The 21,063-nt window shown below is 37.1% G+C and overlaps 1 protein-coding gene across 1 annotated transcript; it reads left to right on the top strand.

Annotated features, from left to right (window-relative positions):
* The first annotated feature begins 681 nt into the window (after positions 1 to 681).
* On the top strand, positions 682 to 1,470 carry LOC141601305 (uncharacterized). Its single transcript, XM_074421573.1, has 2 exons — positions 682 to 1,095; positions 1,210 to 1,470. The coding sequence occupies exons 1-2, from the start codon at positions 682 to 684 to the stop codon at positions 1,468 to 1,470; spliced, it is 675 nt and encodes a 224-aa protein (XP_074277674.1).
* The last annotated feature ends 19,593 nt before the right edge of the window (positions 1,471 to 21,063 follow it).

Genomic DNA, 21,063 nt, shown 5'->3' with positions numbered 1-21,063 from the left:
TTAGGGACCTGTAGCGAGATCGAAAGATGCTACCCGTGAGAGTGGACCGAGAGGACCTCTTATTTTCCCGTCTCACGTGATTGTTTTAGACCTACCTAGTTTGCTGCCGCCGAAACTATAGTGAACCGACCATCCTTGCACCCTTTTAATTCTTGATTTTATCCGTTTATTTAGTTTACTGTCTTTTATTTGCCTTTAGCTATAGACCAAATCAACTCAATCCCCACATACTGTTACCTTAGACTGAAATTAGACATCTAATAATTACATCGCCTCTCTGTGGTTTGACCCTGTTACCACTAGCTTTTGTTAGTTTTAATAGGTTTTATAAATATTATTTATGGTACTCACAACGACGGGTATCACTTACTCTGTGTTGCAGACAAATGAAGATATTGAGGTACTCTCCACATTGGAAGCTACTCAGGATGAGGAACCCCCCGATCCTGGTCAATGATAATATCCTCATGGAATATAAGGGGGTTTAATGACCCAATAAAGCAGCAGGAGGTTAGGGGCTATTTTTTTTCAAATAAAGTAGAGGTGTTTGGTTTATTGGAGACTAGAGTAAAAATAAGTAATGATGCTGCTATTAGTAGGTTTTTCCCTTCTTACTGCATCTTAAATAATTACTCTCATCATTATAATGGGAGAATATGGGTTTTCATAAATAAAAGACTGATGACTGTAATTTATTTTCGAGTTCATGCACAATTGATTCATGTGGAGCTTCTGCACCATGTGTCTAATAAAGTGGTTAATGTTACATTCATTTATGGAAGCAATGATGGAGATATTAGAGAAAGTTTATGGGATGAACTCAGGCAACTAACACCAACTGTTACTGAATGGATCATTATGGGTGATTTTAATATTGTTAGGGATATGGAGGAAAGACTGGGTCCAAATCCACCATCCTTAGCTGAGATCTTAGCTTTCAATAAATGTCTTCTGGATTGCAATCTGGATGATTTACAGGGTTATGGCAGTGATTATACTTGGACAAATAAAAGGGAGGGGGAAGCTAAGATTTGGTCTAAACTAGACAGGGTTTTAACTAATCCAAATTGGTTAATTCAATACCCTCATACACAGGTAACAATCCTACCTGCTGGAATCTCATATCATTCCCCTCTATTGGTTTAAGTTAAGGAAACTTATCAGTTTCAAAGGAGCTTTAGTTACTTAAACTGTTGGGAGGAACACCAGGATTATAATGCTCTTGTCTCTCAGGCTTGGCAGATCCCAGTAAAGGGTAATGCTATGTTTAGGCTGTTTGCAAGACTTAAGAATGTCAGGCAGAAATTAGTTGACCTTCATAAGAGGAATTTCACTGATATATATATGAGAGTTAGGACTGCTAAGAAGGATTTAAAGGCCTGCCAGAAGCATCTTCAGCAGAACCCTCTTGATCCTTATTATCTTGCTCAAGAAAAGGGAATTTCGGAGGACTACTGGACTTTAAGATGAATGGAGAGGAGTAGTCTTATGCAAAGGTCCAAAGTACAAGACATTAAATACAATGATGCTCCTACTAGCTATTTCTTTGCTAGAATAGCAGCTAGGAAACACCAAAGTATAATTGGACGCATAACTGACAAGGAAAGAAATGTAAGGGAAGGAATTACTAAAGTAAATCAAGCTTTTGTTGACTACTATAAATGGTTATTGGGAGAGAAGGTGGATACTGTTGCCTTACCCACTCTTCTGGAAGGGCCAAATACTGAGGAGTCTGATTGGACTCACTTATGCAAGCCTGTAGAGGAATTGGAGATCAGGAAAGCTTTGTTTTCCATTGACTCTGGGAAAAGTCTGTTAGAAATCTATATCTCATTACTCAACGTATTCATATATGTTTCAAAATTAATTTAGTCATAAAATTAATAACAAATCTTATGCATGCAAACTAAAAAAGATAAGTGAAGAAATTGTTATCTCACCATATGATTTTCGGATATATGGGCACAAGTGAGTCCTCCTACTCACTTGTTCTTGAGCTCTCTAAATGGAAGAACAAGGATTCAAGTATAGAATCCCTCCCAAATGCATATACCCAAGGAAAACTCATGATAACCAATATTATTTAGATCTAGTAACAATATTAGTTTTACTTAAAATATGACACAAAATAATTTTTGTTCTCTCATGTATTTCGGTTTTAGAGAGAATAGATGATGGAGTTTTATTTCTCTAGGATTTTCACAAAAGATAGAGATAAACACCTTTCTTACACTAGAAAATGTTTTTTTGTTCAAATGAATGAATAATAATAGAGAAAACCATATGGGTTCCTCACATGGAAAACCGGTTGGGGGGGGTTGGCTTTTTGGGGAGCCTATGTATGCAATAGTTGCTCTTCTCAAAAGCTATAGGGTTGCATGGCTAGTAGTTAGCTTTCATGATTGTGTTTTCCACTAAAAATTAACACAATAATAAGCCTAATACTCCCTCCTTATTTCGGCACATATGATGTAAAATGGAAAATCCATTTTACACATTAAGTTGTCAATTTGTCACATGTAACATGTTTCATGACATTAGGTATATCAAATGTATTTTTAACAATTAAAAATCAACATATTAATAAAATATGTCACTTATATAATTAACCTAGTAATTCATAATTACTTGTACCGTAAAGTGTTTCCGAATTATAAACTACAACATTCTGTATTTATAATAATTAATTCATTCCGTTTCAACTGTTTCTGTAAACAATAATTTCATCTAAGTAATAAAACAATTCGATTACTTAGACCGTGTCTCATTTAATCATATTACAATAAGATACGTTAATTATACTCACAAAATCATCCGTCAATTTTAAGCAATTTAATTAACTCGTATCGGTATACGATTAATTAAATAATCAATTAAGAGTATTTCCCTATAGGTATGACCTAAGGGGATCAACTGATCACCACCGTCGCACGACAGTAATGTCAAACTCTAGTCAGCCAATCATTACCTATATGTGTGGACCATTTGACTGTAAAAATATTACACCCCACATGTATTCTTTAAATGAGATTTAAACATGTGATCATTATGATCGACAATTGTGATCGCATCATTGTCGGAGGACACATATTCCAACAATCTCCCACTTGTCCTCGACAAGTGTGTGTCACCAATTCTCTTGTCCTATTACTATCTTCCACTCAATGCAAGGTGTCTTTCGGGTCGTACTTGCAAGTGATCATATTGAGAGTGGTTTCCTCGATCTGGAGAATAACTGATTGACCAGATTTATCTATCATAGATACCTTCCGAGCGTGGCCACGCATTTCCAGTTCATTACACTTCGAGTGGCCCTGAGATATTGTTTTAACCGTGACAAGGGGGTGGACAATTCCTATCGCACTTATTCCCTTCGACTAGCCACAGCCATCATAACCCAAAATATGCCCATTTGACCCCATTTACGAAGGTCGTAGTAACACAAATCAAAGTTAATCTGAAACTGTGCCACCTTAGGCGAACAGTCTTTAGTCAAAAGAATTGACTCATTAGAATACTATAGTAGCTCTTGCCACGATCAGGCTATATAAATTTGCCAGAACTCTATAAGCGGTCACTGCCCGACAAAGTGTTCCTAACAGTCTGCCTATATGATCGACTAGTCATCTCACATGACTCTATGGCACTTGAACTTGCCATCAATCGCATCACACTCTAGTCACTTCGAGACGTCACCTCATACAAGTGACTATGGGCGAATACCATGTTAATCCGGGTTCACTTTAACGGGGTTCAACGTTGTCTCTACAACCCGTTTGGATGTAACAAAGTATAATAAAAGAGTTTTAAAGTAAAACTCCAACGACAAATGCGATTATCACATATTAATAGTCAATGCCTGATTACTATTTCATGTTCTATAATCTAATTTGATCTTGTACGTAGTTGTTCATTTCAATTCAATTGAAATGACATGACTCATCATGTTTAGCCTTTGAGAAGGCTTTGGTTAGTAGGTTTTATCAATTTCTTGTACCTTACTCAACCTTACTACATACTCGTTTTCCTTTGTAATGTATACATTTGCATTACAAAACTTTCTGAGTACGTGTCGAGATCCAATCAAGACATAGGCCTTCTAGCCTTAGAATAGCTCCCATTGTTTTCACAGTGTGTGGGACTCATCCTTCTTGCACATCCCATGATTGCAAGTGTACTCAATTTCCGTTGTAAATATTTCTCATTGTTCTTTATTGCCTAGAACGATTCTAGAAAATCTACTTCTTAATTAACATGGCCACAATGGTATCTTAACCATCCTAATGTGTTTTGATTATGGTTTTGTCAGAAACCATGCGCAATCTCAATTGTCAATTGTCACTTGTGTAATACCCTTACACAAAATTGCATCAAAAACACTTTGCATTATATCCTTAATGCTTCTGCAAGCACTTAAGGGTAATCAATATGGCTACTTGGTAATTATTTCTTGAATTCGATTTTAAAACAATTCATCATACTCAAAGTATATGAAGTGTTATACATCATTTCCTATTTAATTGATTCGACAGCGGAAGAGAATGGAATCAATCAAATATGTTCAACTTGATTGAACTAGTCATGAATCTTATAAACATAAGACTTCTTATTTGACGCTAATATCATGTAGATTTATCTTCATAAATCCGAATATTAAAGATGTACTATATTTCTCCAAAGTCTTAAATCATTCTCAATGATCAATATGTCATCTACATATAAGACTAATTAAAATTTCCGTAACTCCCACTAAACTCCATGTATAAACACAACTTCTCGACTTATCGAGAAAAGTTTTATAATATGATCAAAACATTGATTCCAACTCACTGATGTCCTACTTAAGACCCTCTCTTAAGTTTCACATTATCTTAGGATTGTAAGAATCTATAAAACTCATGACATGTATTGAATACATTCCTTCTTTTGAAGAAGTGGGTTTTAGATTCACTCGCTATGTAAAACACAATCCCTAAGAAGATCCAAATAGACTTAAGCATTTCAACTAGTGCAAAACCCTTTGCTACCAATCAAGCTTTGAAATCTCTCTTTATTAGTGCAAAACCCTTTGCAACTAATCAAGCCTTTAATTTCGGATTTTCATGGCTCTAAGCCTTGTATTGAGTTGTGACTTAAACATTCTCATGTAAGTCATATGTCCATTACTTTCTAGAAGTAATCAACTTGAATCAAATGATTTCTTTGTAAGTTACAATCTATTTACTTTCCAAAAGTAACACTAATTCATCATCTTCAACGAGTGATGATTTTAACCTCCTAGGTTTTGAAGAAACAACGTCTTTCACAAAACGTCTCATGTAGCCAAGAAAGACCAGTTGATAGCGACATAACATTCTTTGTGGCTCTTTAATAATTTCTCCCACTCTGTCTTCTAGAAATAAACTTGTATTTTAGAAAGATAGCTTCACGAGTCACAAACTTGTTGTACTCGTGATAATTGAATGGGAAAAGTGAGTATTTGTTTCTTGTGTAAGCTTACAAACATGGTACATTACCATTTCATATCTCATATGATTCGTTTAGATTTAGTGGAAAATAATTTAGACAAAAATGATAAATTCCCCAAAAGGGTCAAGTAACTCAAGGTAACTTGATTGAAGTCCAAACCATATCGAATAGCGTTTGAATTCTTTATCCAACCACATATTATCCCATAATGCGTGTTAAGAGAGATTAACCTGTGATACTATGTCACATTTCGTTTGGCTTATATCAAAGTCTTCACTTTGATAACCCCTATCACGACTAAATAGTGATTCCGTGAACTCTTTGAACTTCTTCAAAGATTTCTCTATTTACCTTATTAAGTGAACACATGATACCAATTAAATCGTTGGTAAAAGAAAATGATCAACCTATTATGGATCAATGATTTACAACCTCGATCTCCTTTTCAACCAAAAGGCACGAGACATCTTGCTTTGAATACAAGATACGCATATACCATTAACAATCTAATGGTTTCAAGAGTACTCGATAACTCTTTGCGTTCATCATTCCAAAATTTAAGGTTTAATCTTGGGTTACCGATTTGAGTCTTACATCATCTACATGATGTGTTATTCTAGTTTGGTTTAGAATATAATCACCTTGATAATGGGCTAGCCATACATCAAATTATGGTGTATAGAGTCACAAAAGTGAAACCTCTTTTGTATCTTTAACAAGTTTATATTCTTATTTAGAGTTTATGCACTTAATAGTCACAATTAAGTACAACTTTAAATCCAAAAACTTGATTGAGTACACAATTACTCTATCTCTCGACATTATTGCTGCTAGTCGTCATATTCTAATCATCTTATGTGTCGAATACAATGATGAAAACCTCCACTGGTTTCTAATATTGACGAAGTAGTACTAGCAAAATTTATGTTTAATCAAACAAGCATTTAAAGAAGAAGGTCCCATTAGATGTCCCACAACTAACTTGTTGATTCTTCAATAATTTGAGGTAGTTTCCTTTCTAGTTTCCAACATTTAAGACAGTGGAAACTTTATCGGTCGGGATTGATAGGTTTAGTATCGCTATTATCAACAACTTTACTTTTAACATTACCTTGTATCAATTCCATTATAATCTTTACTTCTTGAACCTCATCCTTTTCTTAACGGTTTAAGAGAATGCTCCCACTCATTTCAAAGAGTCTTTACTTAGAGAAGCAAAGTTGAATCTTATGAAGATTACTCTTCAATTCAATCGTTTTAGTCTTAGAACTTTCATTAAAGTGGTTGCGTTATTTTGGTCAATTACGAATTCTGACAAATCTAATTACCAAAACAATTTATCGCTTCAAGGTACTTAATTAAATTAAGTATATGAAAAACAATCCATTGTAAGTAGATGTGTTAGTCAAGAATCAAAAACCTGTTTGATAATGAATAACTTTTATCTATACTCTTTACAAGAGATCCTTCCAATGGATAATATGAGGTTTTAGAAGAAAATTCATATTTGTCTTTAGTTACCATGTTTTAATGGAGATTTGAATCAAAAATCGAAATGATATCGTATATGAATTGTGGTAAAGAAATAGAACAATATGACAACGGAATAGTGAAAACAAAAACATTCATCGTTATAATAACACTTGTAGATAACAAGTAAAGCATTTACATAGTGACCTCTACCCAACTATGATAAATGATTCCGAGATCCAAATTCATATTAACTTGGGCACGGGATAGCCGATGAAACCCTTATCAACATAACTCGGTGGACTTACTCTTTAATCGATTCTACTTTTAGAATTCTCGGTCGATAAAATTACTCTAATATTTATCTATAGCCCGGAACACATGCGACTACGGTCACGAATACTTCCGTTGAGCTCAATACAAATTTCGAATAAATGTGTCCATGATCCAAATCCACATCAACTTGGGCACGGGATAGCCGATGAAACCCTCATCAACACGAATTCGGTGGATAGACATTTATCACCCACTTCCCCTACGTAACAAGGTTTGTACCCCGGGATGGCCGAGTGCACTCCCTCATGAAATAGGTTTTCATGGTTTCTACTTTTTGGTAAGGCTATGTCTCAATTGTTTATTTTTAGCGAGAGGTCATGTCAATTTATTATCTATCACATTTTAAGTGAACTAAAGCGGTGAACTACGATAATTGTAATTGACACGGTCGATAAACTCGATTAAAATGATAATGCATGTTTTAGTTATGGCGATTTAGCGATGCATGCGACATATAAATAAAATGCAAAGCATAAATTAAATCCTAGTATGGCCTTCCTAAAATAGAAAATCTAATTAACTATTACATATTCGGAAACCAACTCCATTGGTCCCTTGAACTTCGGTTTTGGCACGCATCTCGAGGTAACACCGTCTTTATGTATCGCCTTCTTGAGTGACATCGTCTTCAAGGAACTCCAAAATAAATAAATTACATAACAAATTACATAATTTCCTATTATACACTTGTAATTAAAGTAAAAATAAATCTATTAAATTACAAAACGGTGATACGAGATCACAAAAAATTATAACCGAATCGATATTTCCATACATTTCGGGTAATAGCAATTAAAAGCTAAGGCCATACTAAGTAAAAATTACATAATTCAAAAATTACATAAAATAAAATTATGACAATCATAAATAAAATGAAGCATTATAATATGTATGAACATGCCCAATTTTATGCTAAATCGCCTTTAAGGAGCCAATATCGTATATTTAACGGTTTTTACGGATTTGCGTGATTCAACCTTTTAAAATCACAATAAATTACATAAAATCATATTTATGCACAAGTTAATTACCCTAACCAACTTATGACTCAAAATTAGTCTTCACTAACTATTTGACTATAATTAACTCATATTTCTTAAAATTGTTCATTAATGGACTCAAAATTATAATAAAATGCTATAAACTCCAAATAAATCATAAAATTTCAAATAAATTCAAAATTCAAAATTTAAACTTATGAACATTCTGGAAAAATACCATGACACTCATAATGTTCAAAAACTTAGGTTAAAATTTCGTAAAATTATCCGAAAAATTATGTTGCGGTTTATCGGATTTATCAATAATAATCATAAAAATATGAGAAAAATTATATTCATCAACTTTTCAATTTTAGATCTGAAAAAGGTAATAAAATGCAATATTTCACGTTTTTCCTTAGTCATGAAGTATGTTTTAGCAATTTATACTAATTAAGTCACTATTTATGTTATTTTTCATCAAAAAATCATAAATCATGCATAAAGATTTTATTATAGCCTATTATTTTACACACATCTTGTAAAATTTCATGTGACAACATACTAAATTTCTATGACTAGATTCGAAATACTTCTCATATTAACCTATTTTTCATTTAAATTCGATTTTTATCATGAAAAATCCATATTTCGAGCATAAGAACTCCAAAAATTTTGAAAATTTTTAGATCATCTAAAAATAATATATGTGAAAACATATCCAAAAACCACTGAAAAATTCGAAGTTTAGCTAATTTTCGTCCAAAAATGACATTTTTATCATAAAAATCACATTTTAATGCCAATATTATATAAAATGAACAATAAAATCCATAAATTAAACCAAAATATCCTAAAACATTTTAGGAACAGAAAATTTAACATGCACAATAAATTTCGTGATATATCATAATAAACACAAATTTATAAGTTTTATATGTTAATCGTATAACTCGGAAAAACTATAACCGATTTGCTTGCAAACAACCTTGTGCGCTCTGATACCGCTTGTTAGAAATCTATATCTCATTACTCAACGTATTCATATATGTTTCAAAATTAATTTAGTCATAAAATTAATTACAAATCTTATGCATGCAAACTAAAAAAGATAAGTGAAGAAATCGTTATCTCACCATATGATTTTCGGATATATGGGCACAAGTGAGTTCTCCTACTCACTTGTTCTTGAGCTCTCCAAATGGAAGAAGAAGGATTCAAGTATAGAATCCCTCCCAAAAGCATATACCCAAGAAAAACTCATAATAACCAATATTATTTAGATCTAGTAACAATATTAGTTTTACTTAAAATATGACACAAAATAATTTTTGTTCTCTCTTGTATTTCGGTTTTAGAGAGAATAGATGATGGAGTTTTATTTCTCTAGGATTTTCACAAAAGATAGAGATAAACACCTTTCTTACACTAGAAAATGTTTTTTTGTTCAAATGAATCAATAATAATAGAGAAAACCATATGGGTTCCTCACATGGAAAACCGGTTGGGGGGGGGGGGGGTGGCTTTTGGGGAGCTTATGCATGCAATAGTTGCTCTTCTCAAAAGCTATAGGGTTGCATGGCTAGTAGTTAGCTTTCATGATTGTGTTTTCCACTAAAAATTAACACAATAATAAGCCTAATACTCCCTCCTTATTTCGGCACATATGATGTAAAATGGAAAATCCATTTTACACATTAAGTTGTCAATTTGTCACATGTAACATGTTTCATGACATTAGGTATATATCAAATGTATTTTTAACAATTAAAAATCAACATATTAATAAAATATGTCACTTATATAATTAACCTAGTAATTCATAATTACTTGTACCGTAAAGTGTTTCCGAATTATAAACTACAACATTCTGTATTTATAATAATTTATTCATTCCGTTTCAATTGTTTCTGTAAACAATAATTTCATCTAAGTAATAAAACAATTCGATTACTTAGACCGTGTCTCATTTAATCATATTACAATAAGATACGTTAATTATACTCACAAAATCATCTGTCAATTTTAAGCAATTTAATTAACTCGTATCGTTATACGATTAATTAAATAATCAATTAAGAGTATTTCCCTATAGGTATGACCTAAGGGGATCAACTGATCACCACCGTCGCACGACAGTAATGTCAAACTCTAGTCAGCCAATCATTACCGATATGTGTGGACCAGCTGACTGTAAAAATATTACATCCCACATGTATTCTTAAAATGAGATTTAAACATGTGATCATTATGATCGACAATTGTGATCGCATCATTGTCGGAGAACACATATTCCAACAAAGTCCTGGGCCAGATAGGTTCTTCTCTCAGTTTTTTAAGAAATCTTGGGAAACCATAAAAAGTGATTTTTGTGCAGCAGTCCTAGCTTTCTTTAAAATGGGGTTCTATCTAGGCAGGCAAATACCACTTTATTGGCTTTGATTCCAAAGAAACCTGTGTTTCAGTCTGTTACTGATTACCGACCTATAGCTTGTTGCTCTGTTTTTTATAAAATAGTGAGCAAAATTTTATGTAGCAGACTTAAACCCTTATTACCTAAAGTGGTGGGCAAAGAACATGGGGCTTTTGTGGAAGGTAGGAGCATATATGAAAATATTATGCTCACCCAGTCACTGATTAAATGTTAAGGGCAGCAAGGCATATCACCTAGATGTCTTATGAAGATTGATATCAAGAAAGCATTTGACTCTTTGCAGTGGGACTTCATTGGTCAAATGCTACAGGTCTTTGATTTCCCAATTCAGTTTCAGAAATGGATAATGGGTTGCATTACATCAACTTGGTTTAGTGTGAATGTTAATGGAGATGCTAATGGGTTTTTTAAGGGAGCCAGTGGGCTGAGGCAGGGAGATCCTCTATCTCCATTTATATTTGTTATGAGCATGGAAATACTGTCTAGACTGTTGAGGGTGATACATAGGCAGAAGTAGGTTACTTATCATCCAAAATGTGGCAAAATAGGGCTCAATCACCTTATCTTTGCAGATGATTTAATTATATTTGTTCGGGGTAATACTCCTTCTGTCCAAGCTGTAACTGATTCCCTGCACACCTTTGCAAGCATGTCTGGGTTGAAAGCTAACCCTGAAAAGACAAGTATCTACATGGGAGGGATTAGAGAAGATGTTAAGCAGACCATTCTGAGGAACACTGGGTTTATTGAATGAGTTTTCCCTTTCAGATATTTGGGAGTCCCACTAAATGAAGGAAAATTGAACAAGACTATGTTTGCTGATTTATTAAATAAAATTCAGAAAGCAATGAGTTACTGGGCCTACACACAGGCTCTCCAATGCAGGGAGAATAACTTTGATAAACACTGTCATTTTTGGTTTGGAGCAATACTGGTGTGCTACTTTATTGATTCCCAAAGGAGTTATAAAGCTCATCAACAAATTCTGTAGACAATTCCTTTGGCAATCTTAAGAAGGGACTAGGAAGCTCATAATGAAGAATTTGACATCCTGTTGTTATCCACACCATGAGGGAGGTTTCAATATAAAAGAGATCTTAGCTTGGAACAAAAGTATCTTATGCAAATGGATATGGGCGATAGATAGTTCATCAAATAGTACATGGACTCAATGGAATCTATCCTACAATATCAAAGCACACACTTTCTGGGATATGCAGATTAAACCTCACCATTCAGAGAGCTAGAGGAGTATTCTGTATGCGAAGAATGAACTGATAACAAAGGCAGGAGGAGTTGAGTTAGCTAGATCCCTTCTGAACAGTTGTGTAAAGGATGGAAAGTTACAACTACGCCTGTTGTATGATAACTTCAGAGATAAGGGAGCACGGCTACCATGGACAAAAGGGGTTTAGCTTAGAGTTGTCCTTCAAAAGCATAGTTTTATCATGGTTTTAGCTATGCAGAGGAAGTTAGCTACAATTGATAACTTGAGCATGAAGGGATTTTGTTTTGTGAATCGCTTTATACTCTGCAAGACTCACTGTGAAACGCATAAGCACCTGTTCTTTCAATGTCACTTTGCTGCTGGTGTTTGGAAAAATGCGTTGGCCTGGTTGGAACTATACAATAGAACTGAGGACCTGAGTAAGGAATTACGATGGCTGGCTGGTAGAAAGGTAAGGAAACCTTGGAAAGCATCTTGGTTTGCTAGTTGTTTGGGGGCTACTGTATACTGCATATGGGAGGAAAGAAATGCACATATTTTCAAAGAAGTTGAACGCACGATTGATTATGTTACTAAACGAATTCAATTCTTTGTAAGTACTAGGTTATTATTTGTAACTCACCCGTCTTATGAGGATGAGATAGTTGGGACTCTAAATTGAGTAGTCTAATTATTGGATATATCTTTGTAAGATCCGGCCTCTTTATTCCCTCAATGGATGAATAATATGGCTTGCCACTCTTGCAAAAAAAAAAGACACTAATTTCCAACACCCTATACTCACTGTCCCAATAAAGATTACGAAGCACCTGCACCTTCCGGATATGTACAACACATATTCCACAAATAACTCGCCATTACTATGTCAACCAATGCCTCCTCTAAAAGAAGATCGCAAGTACTCCATCAACCTCTCGCAACTTTGTCCCATCAACAGGATATCACTATACCATGACAACAACTGAAACATACACAACTGTCTTCCATATCATACTCTACCCCCACAAAACAATCGTGTATCTGTCCAAACCGAAACTCGCAGGAAACAGCAATAAACAAAGCAATAATCTATGTATAACTGGTATGTACTTTCGAAAGCTCGTATCGTAGTCATCCCTCCTACTCCACCACAACCGATGACGGCATCGCAACACCGCCACCAACAGCCGCACCGCAGCGCGAAAATACCCGCATCACAACATGAAGTACCGTGCCCGGATCATCCCCTGAGGCACAACAACCACATCGATAGTCATCGCAACTTACACAATTCCCATAAACACCGACTCAGTATAACTTTCCGGATAAGAAAACGACTCAAAACCGCTTTACTAGATCACAACGCAACATATTACACGGAATAAACAGATAAGAACCTCATGAATATCATCCATACCTTTTTCACGGAATAACATATATCATGAATACACATACAAGTATAACTAGCCATGCCATATCACTCAAATATTACTTTTTGAATAAAATTCCATTAGGTTACCGTACCCAACATATATTACAGAACATTAGTATAACAATTTTATAACTATCATACCATACCACTTCTCGTGAGGTCAGAACCTCACACAAACATTTATACACATCATAGACCCGTAATCACATCTAACTAGTCAATCCTGATCAAATAAGTTACCTCTTGAAAAAGGTTATCTCTCGCCCGAGCTTAACTAGCACGCCCTTCATAACATATTCTCTCATTCACATAACTATTGCCTCCTGACAAACGTAACCATACCATTAACACCAAACTACTAGTAACTGCCTCCTACACCTACATCTCATGCACTCTCACAACCATACATATCAAGCCGGCCTCTACAAAATAAACCTCTTTAGAATGGCTATCTTTCCTGCTTATCATCACCCTTAACTACTAGTGACAACACCACAACACCACCACCATTCGTATAACAAATCTCTTACACCCACCTCTAAATATCACGGTTCCTTTCCCATCTTCGGTTAGCATCCCAAATATCGAAGGTTAAATCCATCAACAAAATTTACCTGAACATTCATTCCCATTCTGTCTTTAATTGTATCGTCTCCAATTCCAACCACATGTTACTATCTACCAAAAGCCAAACAATAACATCTATCATGCTCATACAATATTCAACTTACCAATCACGTTTTGCCCGCACACTTTTATTCCATAACTTTTCGCAACAAAATATATATGTATGTCTACATTAAACGCAAACATTATATTCACATGTTACTAACATAACAACATTATAAAAATTCACTTCCTTCATATAAACATGCATAAATCATGAAATGATATTCTTATGCAACATTACTTTACCTTTTCCACCAAATCATCTATCATACACTTTATCCAACATATGCATATGAAAAAACAGTAAACAAGTAGCTTAACCACTAATCATATTACCATATATGATTACTTTCATCCTTTCAATCACATCCTCCCTTCAACCACATACCATTAATCCAACAAATTCATATATATACATAATCATCCAACATACGCAATAGAACATTAGTAAATACATAGCGGTCCCATAACACCCCACAGTGACCAGTTTAAAGTTGTAGGGCGAGTTCGCGACTTTAGGACGTCTCCCAAGTCCTTGCATTAGCTCCTAACAACTCCTACCCGGGTTCATTTTAGTTTGACTATCTGTATTGATTGGGTTCATAAGTTACAGGTTCCAATATCGTCGCTCTGATACCACCTTGTAACACCCCCATACACCAAGGTGCCTTACCAAGACCACCCAATGCATGAAAGTGCTACCATCTCAGTTACCCGAGGCAATGAATATCAGATAGACCACAAAAGAACGTACTTTAATAGATAAGTTTAAGTGATTACAACAAAACCGACTGTAAAGTAAAGTACAACTGTTCTAAAACCGAACTACAACTAAAGTAACAAAAGGTCTCATGATAACACTACGGAAGACTACTATCAGACTCGTGGCGACTCCATCCCCAGCTAATCCCGCGTGCAACAATAGTATACCTGCTAGACAACTGCTCACCACCCCCGAATAGATCACCACAGTTTTTAAAAAATTTAAATGGGGTCAGTTACTGATTACACAAAACACAATATATAAGATACAACACACACATTACCCAAACTCCGTCACAACTCCACACACCTGACTACACACTAAAGTGTGTGGTCCTGCCAGAATACCCATCGCAACAGATATTCCTCGCCGCCAGTTGGGGACCGCAACCGTTCCCAACTAAGCCCCGCTCATCTCATCCGAGCGATAACCCATGTTTCTTAATGTGCACATCCCCTCCTGTAGCGGGTTCCATAGAGGGCGAATTAAGGGCGTGAAGCCACTCTCGCAAGTGACTCCTTTCAGCCGAGGGCGCACCTCGAGAACCACATACAAACAACAATAATTATGCAACAATAACTCCAACACAACAACCAACATGTTATAGATAAAAAATAAATACAATCACCATCAACACTTATGTAACCAATAACCGAGTAGGGAAACCCTACCTGGAATAAGCAATCACGAGATCGTCACAAAGCAGCTAATCAAAATCGTTCTTCAACGCAATCAGCTCCTTTCAAACATGCAATCCTACAATCACCGTCTAATATAACATTATGTTCCCAAAACCCCCAATCTACCCAATTAGGGCTTTAAACAAAATAAACAAAATGGTATAAAATTCATACAACGATCTTACCCACGACACGACGAACTCAACGGCGTAAAGAACACGACGATCCGACAACCTTAGCCTTTGGGATTTGATAGTAACGCGAAGAACAAAAGCAACGCAATTGTTTTCTCTCTTGAAAGGTTTTAAAAAAGATAAATTGATTAACATTCCATTAGGTTACCGTACCCAAAATATAATATATTACAGTACATTCAGATAACAACTTTATAACAATCATACAATATCACTTCTCGTGAGGTCAGAACCTCACAAAAACATTTATACACATCATAGACCCGTAATCACATCCAACTAGTCAATCCCGATCACGTAAGTTCGCTTTTGAAAAAGGTTATCTCTCGCCCGAGCTTAACTCGCATGCCCTTCATAACACATTCTCTCATTCGCATAAATATCACCTCCTGACAAACGTAACCATACCATTAACACCCAACTACTAGTAACTGCCTTCTACACCCACACCTCATGCACTCTCACAACCATACATATCAATCCGGCCTCTACAAAATCAACCTCTTTAGAATGGCTATCTTTCCTACTTATCATCACCCTTAACCACTAGTGACAACACCATAACACCACCACCGTTCGTATAACAAATATCTTACACCCACCTTTAAATATCACGGTTTCTTTCCCATCTTCGGTTAACATCCCAAATATCGAACGTCAAATCCATCAACAAAATTTACCTGAACATTAATTCCAATTTTGTCTTTAATACTCTACCGTGCAAATACTCTACGAACTTTTTACTCCTCTCAATTCCCCGAAACTCATGACTAACATGTCGTCCTGAAATTCCTATATAATCATTAACTCACACCCTCATGATAGTATCCTACATCTCGGTGATTCCTTACTCCCATATCGCAAAACTTCGGTCAACATTCTCTTAGTTTACTCTGCTCATTCTTTTCTTTTTACACTGGACAAAATCAATTAACAATTCAACTCCTTGTTCCTTCTACCTAACTCTTTAGTGCTCCGGTTACCTTCTCATTGCTCCAAAACTCAAAACCCTTTATTTCATATCAGTACCATCTCTCTCTTTCTTACCATGGATCTTCTCGCATTATGCTATCACCCACACTTGTCACCAATCCGTCCACACAAGCAAAGTTTACTCGTCAACAAATTTATTTTCGCCTCTAGAAACCAAAACTCATTTCATACCGTTAATGCCAAAGAAATAACACACTAGTTTCACCTCTTAATGATACAAATTCCCAAACTCGGCCACTACCTACACATCCCTGCATAATTCTATCTCACTATACACCATTTGTTTCCATACCTCTATAATGACCTTTCATCACATATATCCTTAACCAACACACTCCTAACCATCTCCCTCCACAAATCCCTACACATTCCAATTTGCCACTATTCGTATCCCTCATCTCATCCTTTTCATTCTCACGTTCCATACACTTACATCACCCCTTGCCCATATACACTTACCACATATTACCCAAACTCGCAATCATATCACTCACCACATCTCACAAAACCTGCTCCATGTCTCAATAAACTCATCAATCTTCCCTTCTCCTTTTCCACTATCCAACACAACCACATATAACTCATGTCCTCCCTACCAAACTCATTCCCATCATAAGGTGTTACTCATTACATCATAAGATCTGGTAACTTATGCAACAGAACCAACACATACGTAAAACAATGCATAAAGAAATAAAAGAACACCCTTGAATTAAACATGATATGCGACGAGGTAAAAAGATAAGCATATTACCCAAAACAGGGGTCACTAGATCGAGTACAACCTACTCGATCGAGTAGGTGAAGGTCAGAAGCACGCATAAAAAATTACCAGGGCTACTCGATCGAGTAACAAGAGGTGCACTCGATCGAGTAAGAGCCACTCGATCGATTACCCTAAGCAATTCTCAGCACTGTCCAATTTTCGTAAAACGGTCATATCTCACTCGTTTCTTGGTCATTTTGGGCGCGTGTGTAACACCCCCATATTCAGAGGAGCCTTAACTAGGCCTTCCTTAGGATATAAGGACGTTACCATCCCGGTTGCCCGAGGTTAGTAATAATTAAATGTCGATAAAAGAACTATTAAGTTATATTACAAGCGATTTAAACCAATAAACGACATAAAGATACAACTCAAGGACTACTCGCTATGACCATGGTATCTCGTGAGAACTCATCCCTACCCGGACTCCAGCTATCAACATCACCAACACCTGCTAAGACCGACTGCTCACCATAAGGGATCACGGCAGACACATAACAAACAAACAACCACACAAGGTCAGTACTGAGATAAGACACGACAACGGCAACTACAATTATCAACACAATACAATGCTACTAATCTCAACACAATCACGGTAATTCAACCAACTCTGTCACTGACTGTCCATTGGACCAGTCCTGCCAGTGGAGGACCGCAGCCATACCCACCTAATCCCCGCTCATCATACCGAGCGATAACCCTGTCCATTAATGTGCACATCCCTTCTATGGCGGGTTCCACAGAAGGCGAAACTAGGGCGTGAAGCCACTCCCGCAAGTGACCCCACTCAGCCGAGGCCACGCCTCGCGAACCATAGACAACGATCACAACCACAATCACAATACAATTACTATACTAAGCAAACACCAAACAATCACAACAACTGACACGCTAGACCATCTACAGAAACTGAGTAGGCGAACCTACCTTTAAGCCACCGCAACCAATCCATGCCGACAGATAACATGTCCAGCGACCAAGCAACACCTATAACTAGAATACCGTCATCTATTACTAACAGGCAAACCCTAACTAAAAGAACACGGACACGGATGATGATTATGACATACCTATTAGGGGAAAAGCTCAGCAAGAGACCGCTACCCGACACAAGTGAGTCCTCCTAAGGTTCAAGGATCTTCAAAAAGGCTTCCATGGAGGTTTTGAGGTGAAGGGAAGGAAAGAGGCGGCGAAGGATAGGAGGAAAGTGGCGGAAGTGATTTGCGGATTTAACAAAACGCGATATAAAACCCTCGGCTGAAAACCAGGTACTCGATCGAGTACCCAACATACTCGATCGAGTGGCCCCCTACTCGATCGAGTAACCTAGCTACTCGATCGAGTAGCCTCTACTCTATCGAGTACCACTCTTAACACGCAACCCAAGATGGTTTTGGCACACTTTTCTAAGACTACTCCCGCTCCCATGGTCAGTCAACGCTGGTCAAAGGGTCCCTAAAAGGGCGGGTATTACAGTCTTCCCCCCTTAAAAAGAACTTCGTCCCCGAAGTTCAACTCACTTATCTCCCGCTCGAGACACGGGAACAACACGACCTCACCACTCTTTCCGCTCAAACCATAACTCCTTGGAAATACCATCCCCCCCCATGTCATCATCATCACCGTCTACATTTATACCTATCGATTCTTACCACTATCATGCAAGCATTATCACCGTCAACCGTTACTCTATATATATATAAAACATCAAAATCGTAATGCGAATCACCACCCACGATCACCCAACATACAGTAACAACTATCAAACTATCAATCTAGAACATGTCTCATATCAACTTTCATGTGGTACAACTAATGCCACCATGTTACTCGGCAACGTGATTCGAATACGATTCATCGCACTATACCTATTTTTTTTTTTTTTTTTTTTTTATTTTCATGACCGTCTCTTGAAACATATAACCACATTCACTTTAAAGAACTAAAGTAATCCGTTATACTTCAGAAATTTTTGTAATTAAAGCAAAACATAATACCAGCAACATTATAAAGAAGCAAAACATTATTCAAAAACAGCCTTTTTATTTCGCGACATTACTCTTCCCCTCTAAAAAGGGAGTTCGTCCCCGAAGTTCACCACCTAAATTTCAACGCATATTACTTATTATTTGATTCATGACATGGGTTAAAACATATTATTTAATGTGGACATTACTCGCTAAGCATAAACTCGTTAAATTATAAATCATACATAACTCTCCGGGACAACTAGTCGCCAACGATAAAGCACGTTAACTTTGCACGCACAGCGTATGAAGAAATGTAACTTCAATGAATAAATGGTAAAATGACATATTGTAATACTAAAACAACAAGAAACCGTCACCACTTCACTAATCGTTATCAAGATGTATATAAAACTGAAACATGACTTCCAACATATAAAATTAATGGTTCAAAGGTCTTACTACGCACAACTAACTATGTTAAACATTAAACTAGCAATTATGAAACACTTACACACTTTTGATTTTCGAAAATCTCCTGTAACAGTGCTACTCGATCGAGTATATCGGTACTCGATCGAGTGCCCTGCTACTCGATCGAGTGTCTTGGCTACTCGATCGAGTAGCTCAAGATCAGAAACTTTTCTCTCTTTTCTTCCTGCAGCTACTCGATAGAGTACGGGGTACTCTGTCGAGTACCTACAGGCCAAATTTCTTATAAAACCTGTCATAAGTTAACATACATGCACATATTTGTCATATAGAATCGAGTCGGAAAGACTCCCCGACGTCTAATATCCTGCAACAAGTCAAAATATGAAATCCGGCCTTATGGCCAACAATACAAGTCCTAAATCAAAGTCGCAACAAAACAACTACTAAAGTCTAACAACACTACTAACCACTAACACCAACTACCATCAACAAGGATAAAACAAGGAGTATCACTCCTCCTCCTGCTGCTGCTGCTCAAACATCACCTCATCATCACCACCACCAGAAGTACCTGCTCCCGATGACCCGATCCCCGCATCCACTCCTGCTCCTGCTCCTGGGCCCACGTACCATGGAGTCAAGCCACCGTAAGGAAAGGACTGAGGTGCCCCCCACGTCGACTGATCCACCCCGTAGGAATGGAAAACCCCTGAGTAGTCCCCAACTCCACTCCACCAAACTGGATGCGGTCCCTCGGTCCCTATCCCCTTAGCGTACGGCATCTCGTGCATGTTCCGGAGTGTCAAGGTAGATGACACTCTATCTGCCAAGTAGCTGGATCGCGTCTCCGGGGTGTCGAGGTAAGGGTAGCACGGAAAAGGATCTTTTCTGGCGATGTGGCGCTACCGGCTGTGGCCTAGTCTCCGAGGCCCTCTCCCTCACTCGACGGGGTCCCCTCCCCAATCTGGGTCTCTCCACCACCGCAACTCCCGCATTCTCGCCCTTCGTCGGCTCCGGCATCACCTCGAGGATGGTGTCGTCGATGAGATCGGTCTGTAGATGGCGGGGTCTGTCATCATCCTCCTCCTCCTCCTCCTCATCATCGGAGTCCACCGTCACTACCGTCGGCTCCAAGGGCTCCGTGGGTGGGAGGTGCTCAGGAGCTAGAATCTTCACCCAACTCATGCCCCACAGCCTCCAAGCTAGACCACCGTCAGCCAAAGTCCTCAACCATTTCAGGTCGAGATAGTAGGCACGGTCCATAG

Source organism: Silene latifolia, chromosome 9 (assembly GCF_048544455.1).
Source record: "Silene latifolia isolate original U9 population chromosome 9, ASM4854445v1, whole genome shotgun sequence".
Taxonomy (NCBI): Eukaryota; Viridiplantae; Streptophyta; class Magnoliopsida; order Caryophyllales; family Caryophyllaceae; genus Silene; species Silene latifolia.
Note: the sequence above shows the minus strand (reverse complement) of the source record. Positions and strands in the feature narration are given on the sequence as shown.

Coding starts and splice junctions, on each gene's coding strand:
- LOC141601305 (XM_074421573.1), top strand. CDS start 682: ATGACTGTAATTTATTTTCGAGTTCATGCACAATTGATTCATGTGGAG. Junction 1,096..1,209: donor TTCAATACCCTCATACACAG/GTAACAATCCTA, acceptor GAGGAACACCAG/GATTATAATGCTCTTGTCTC.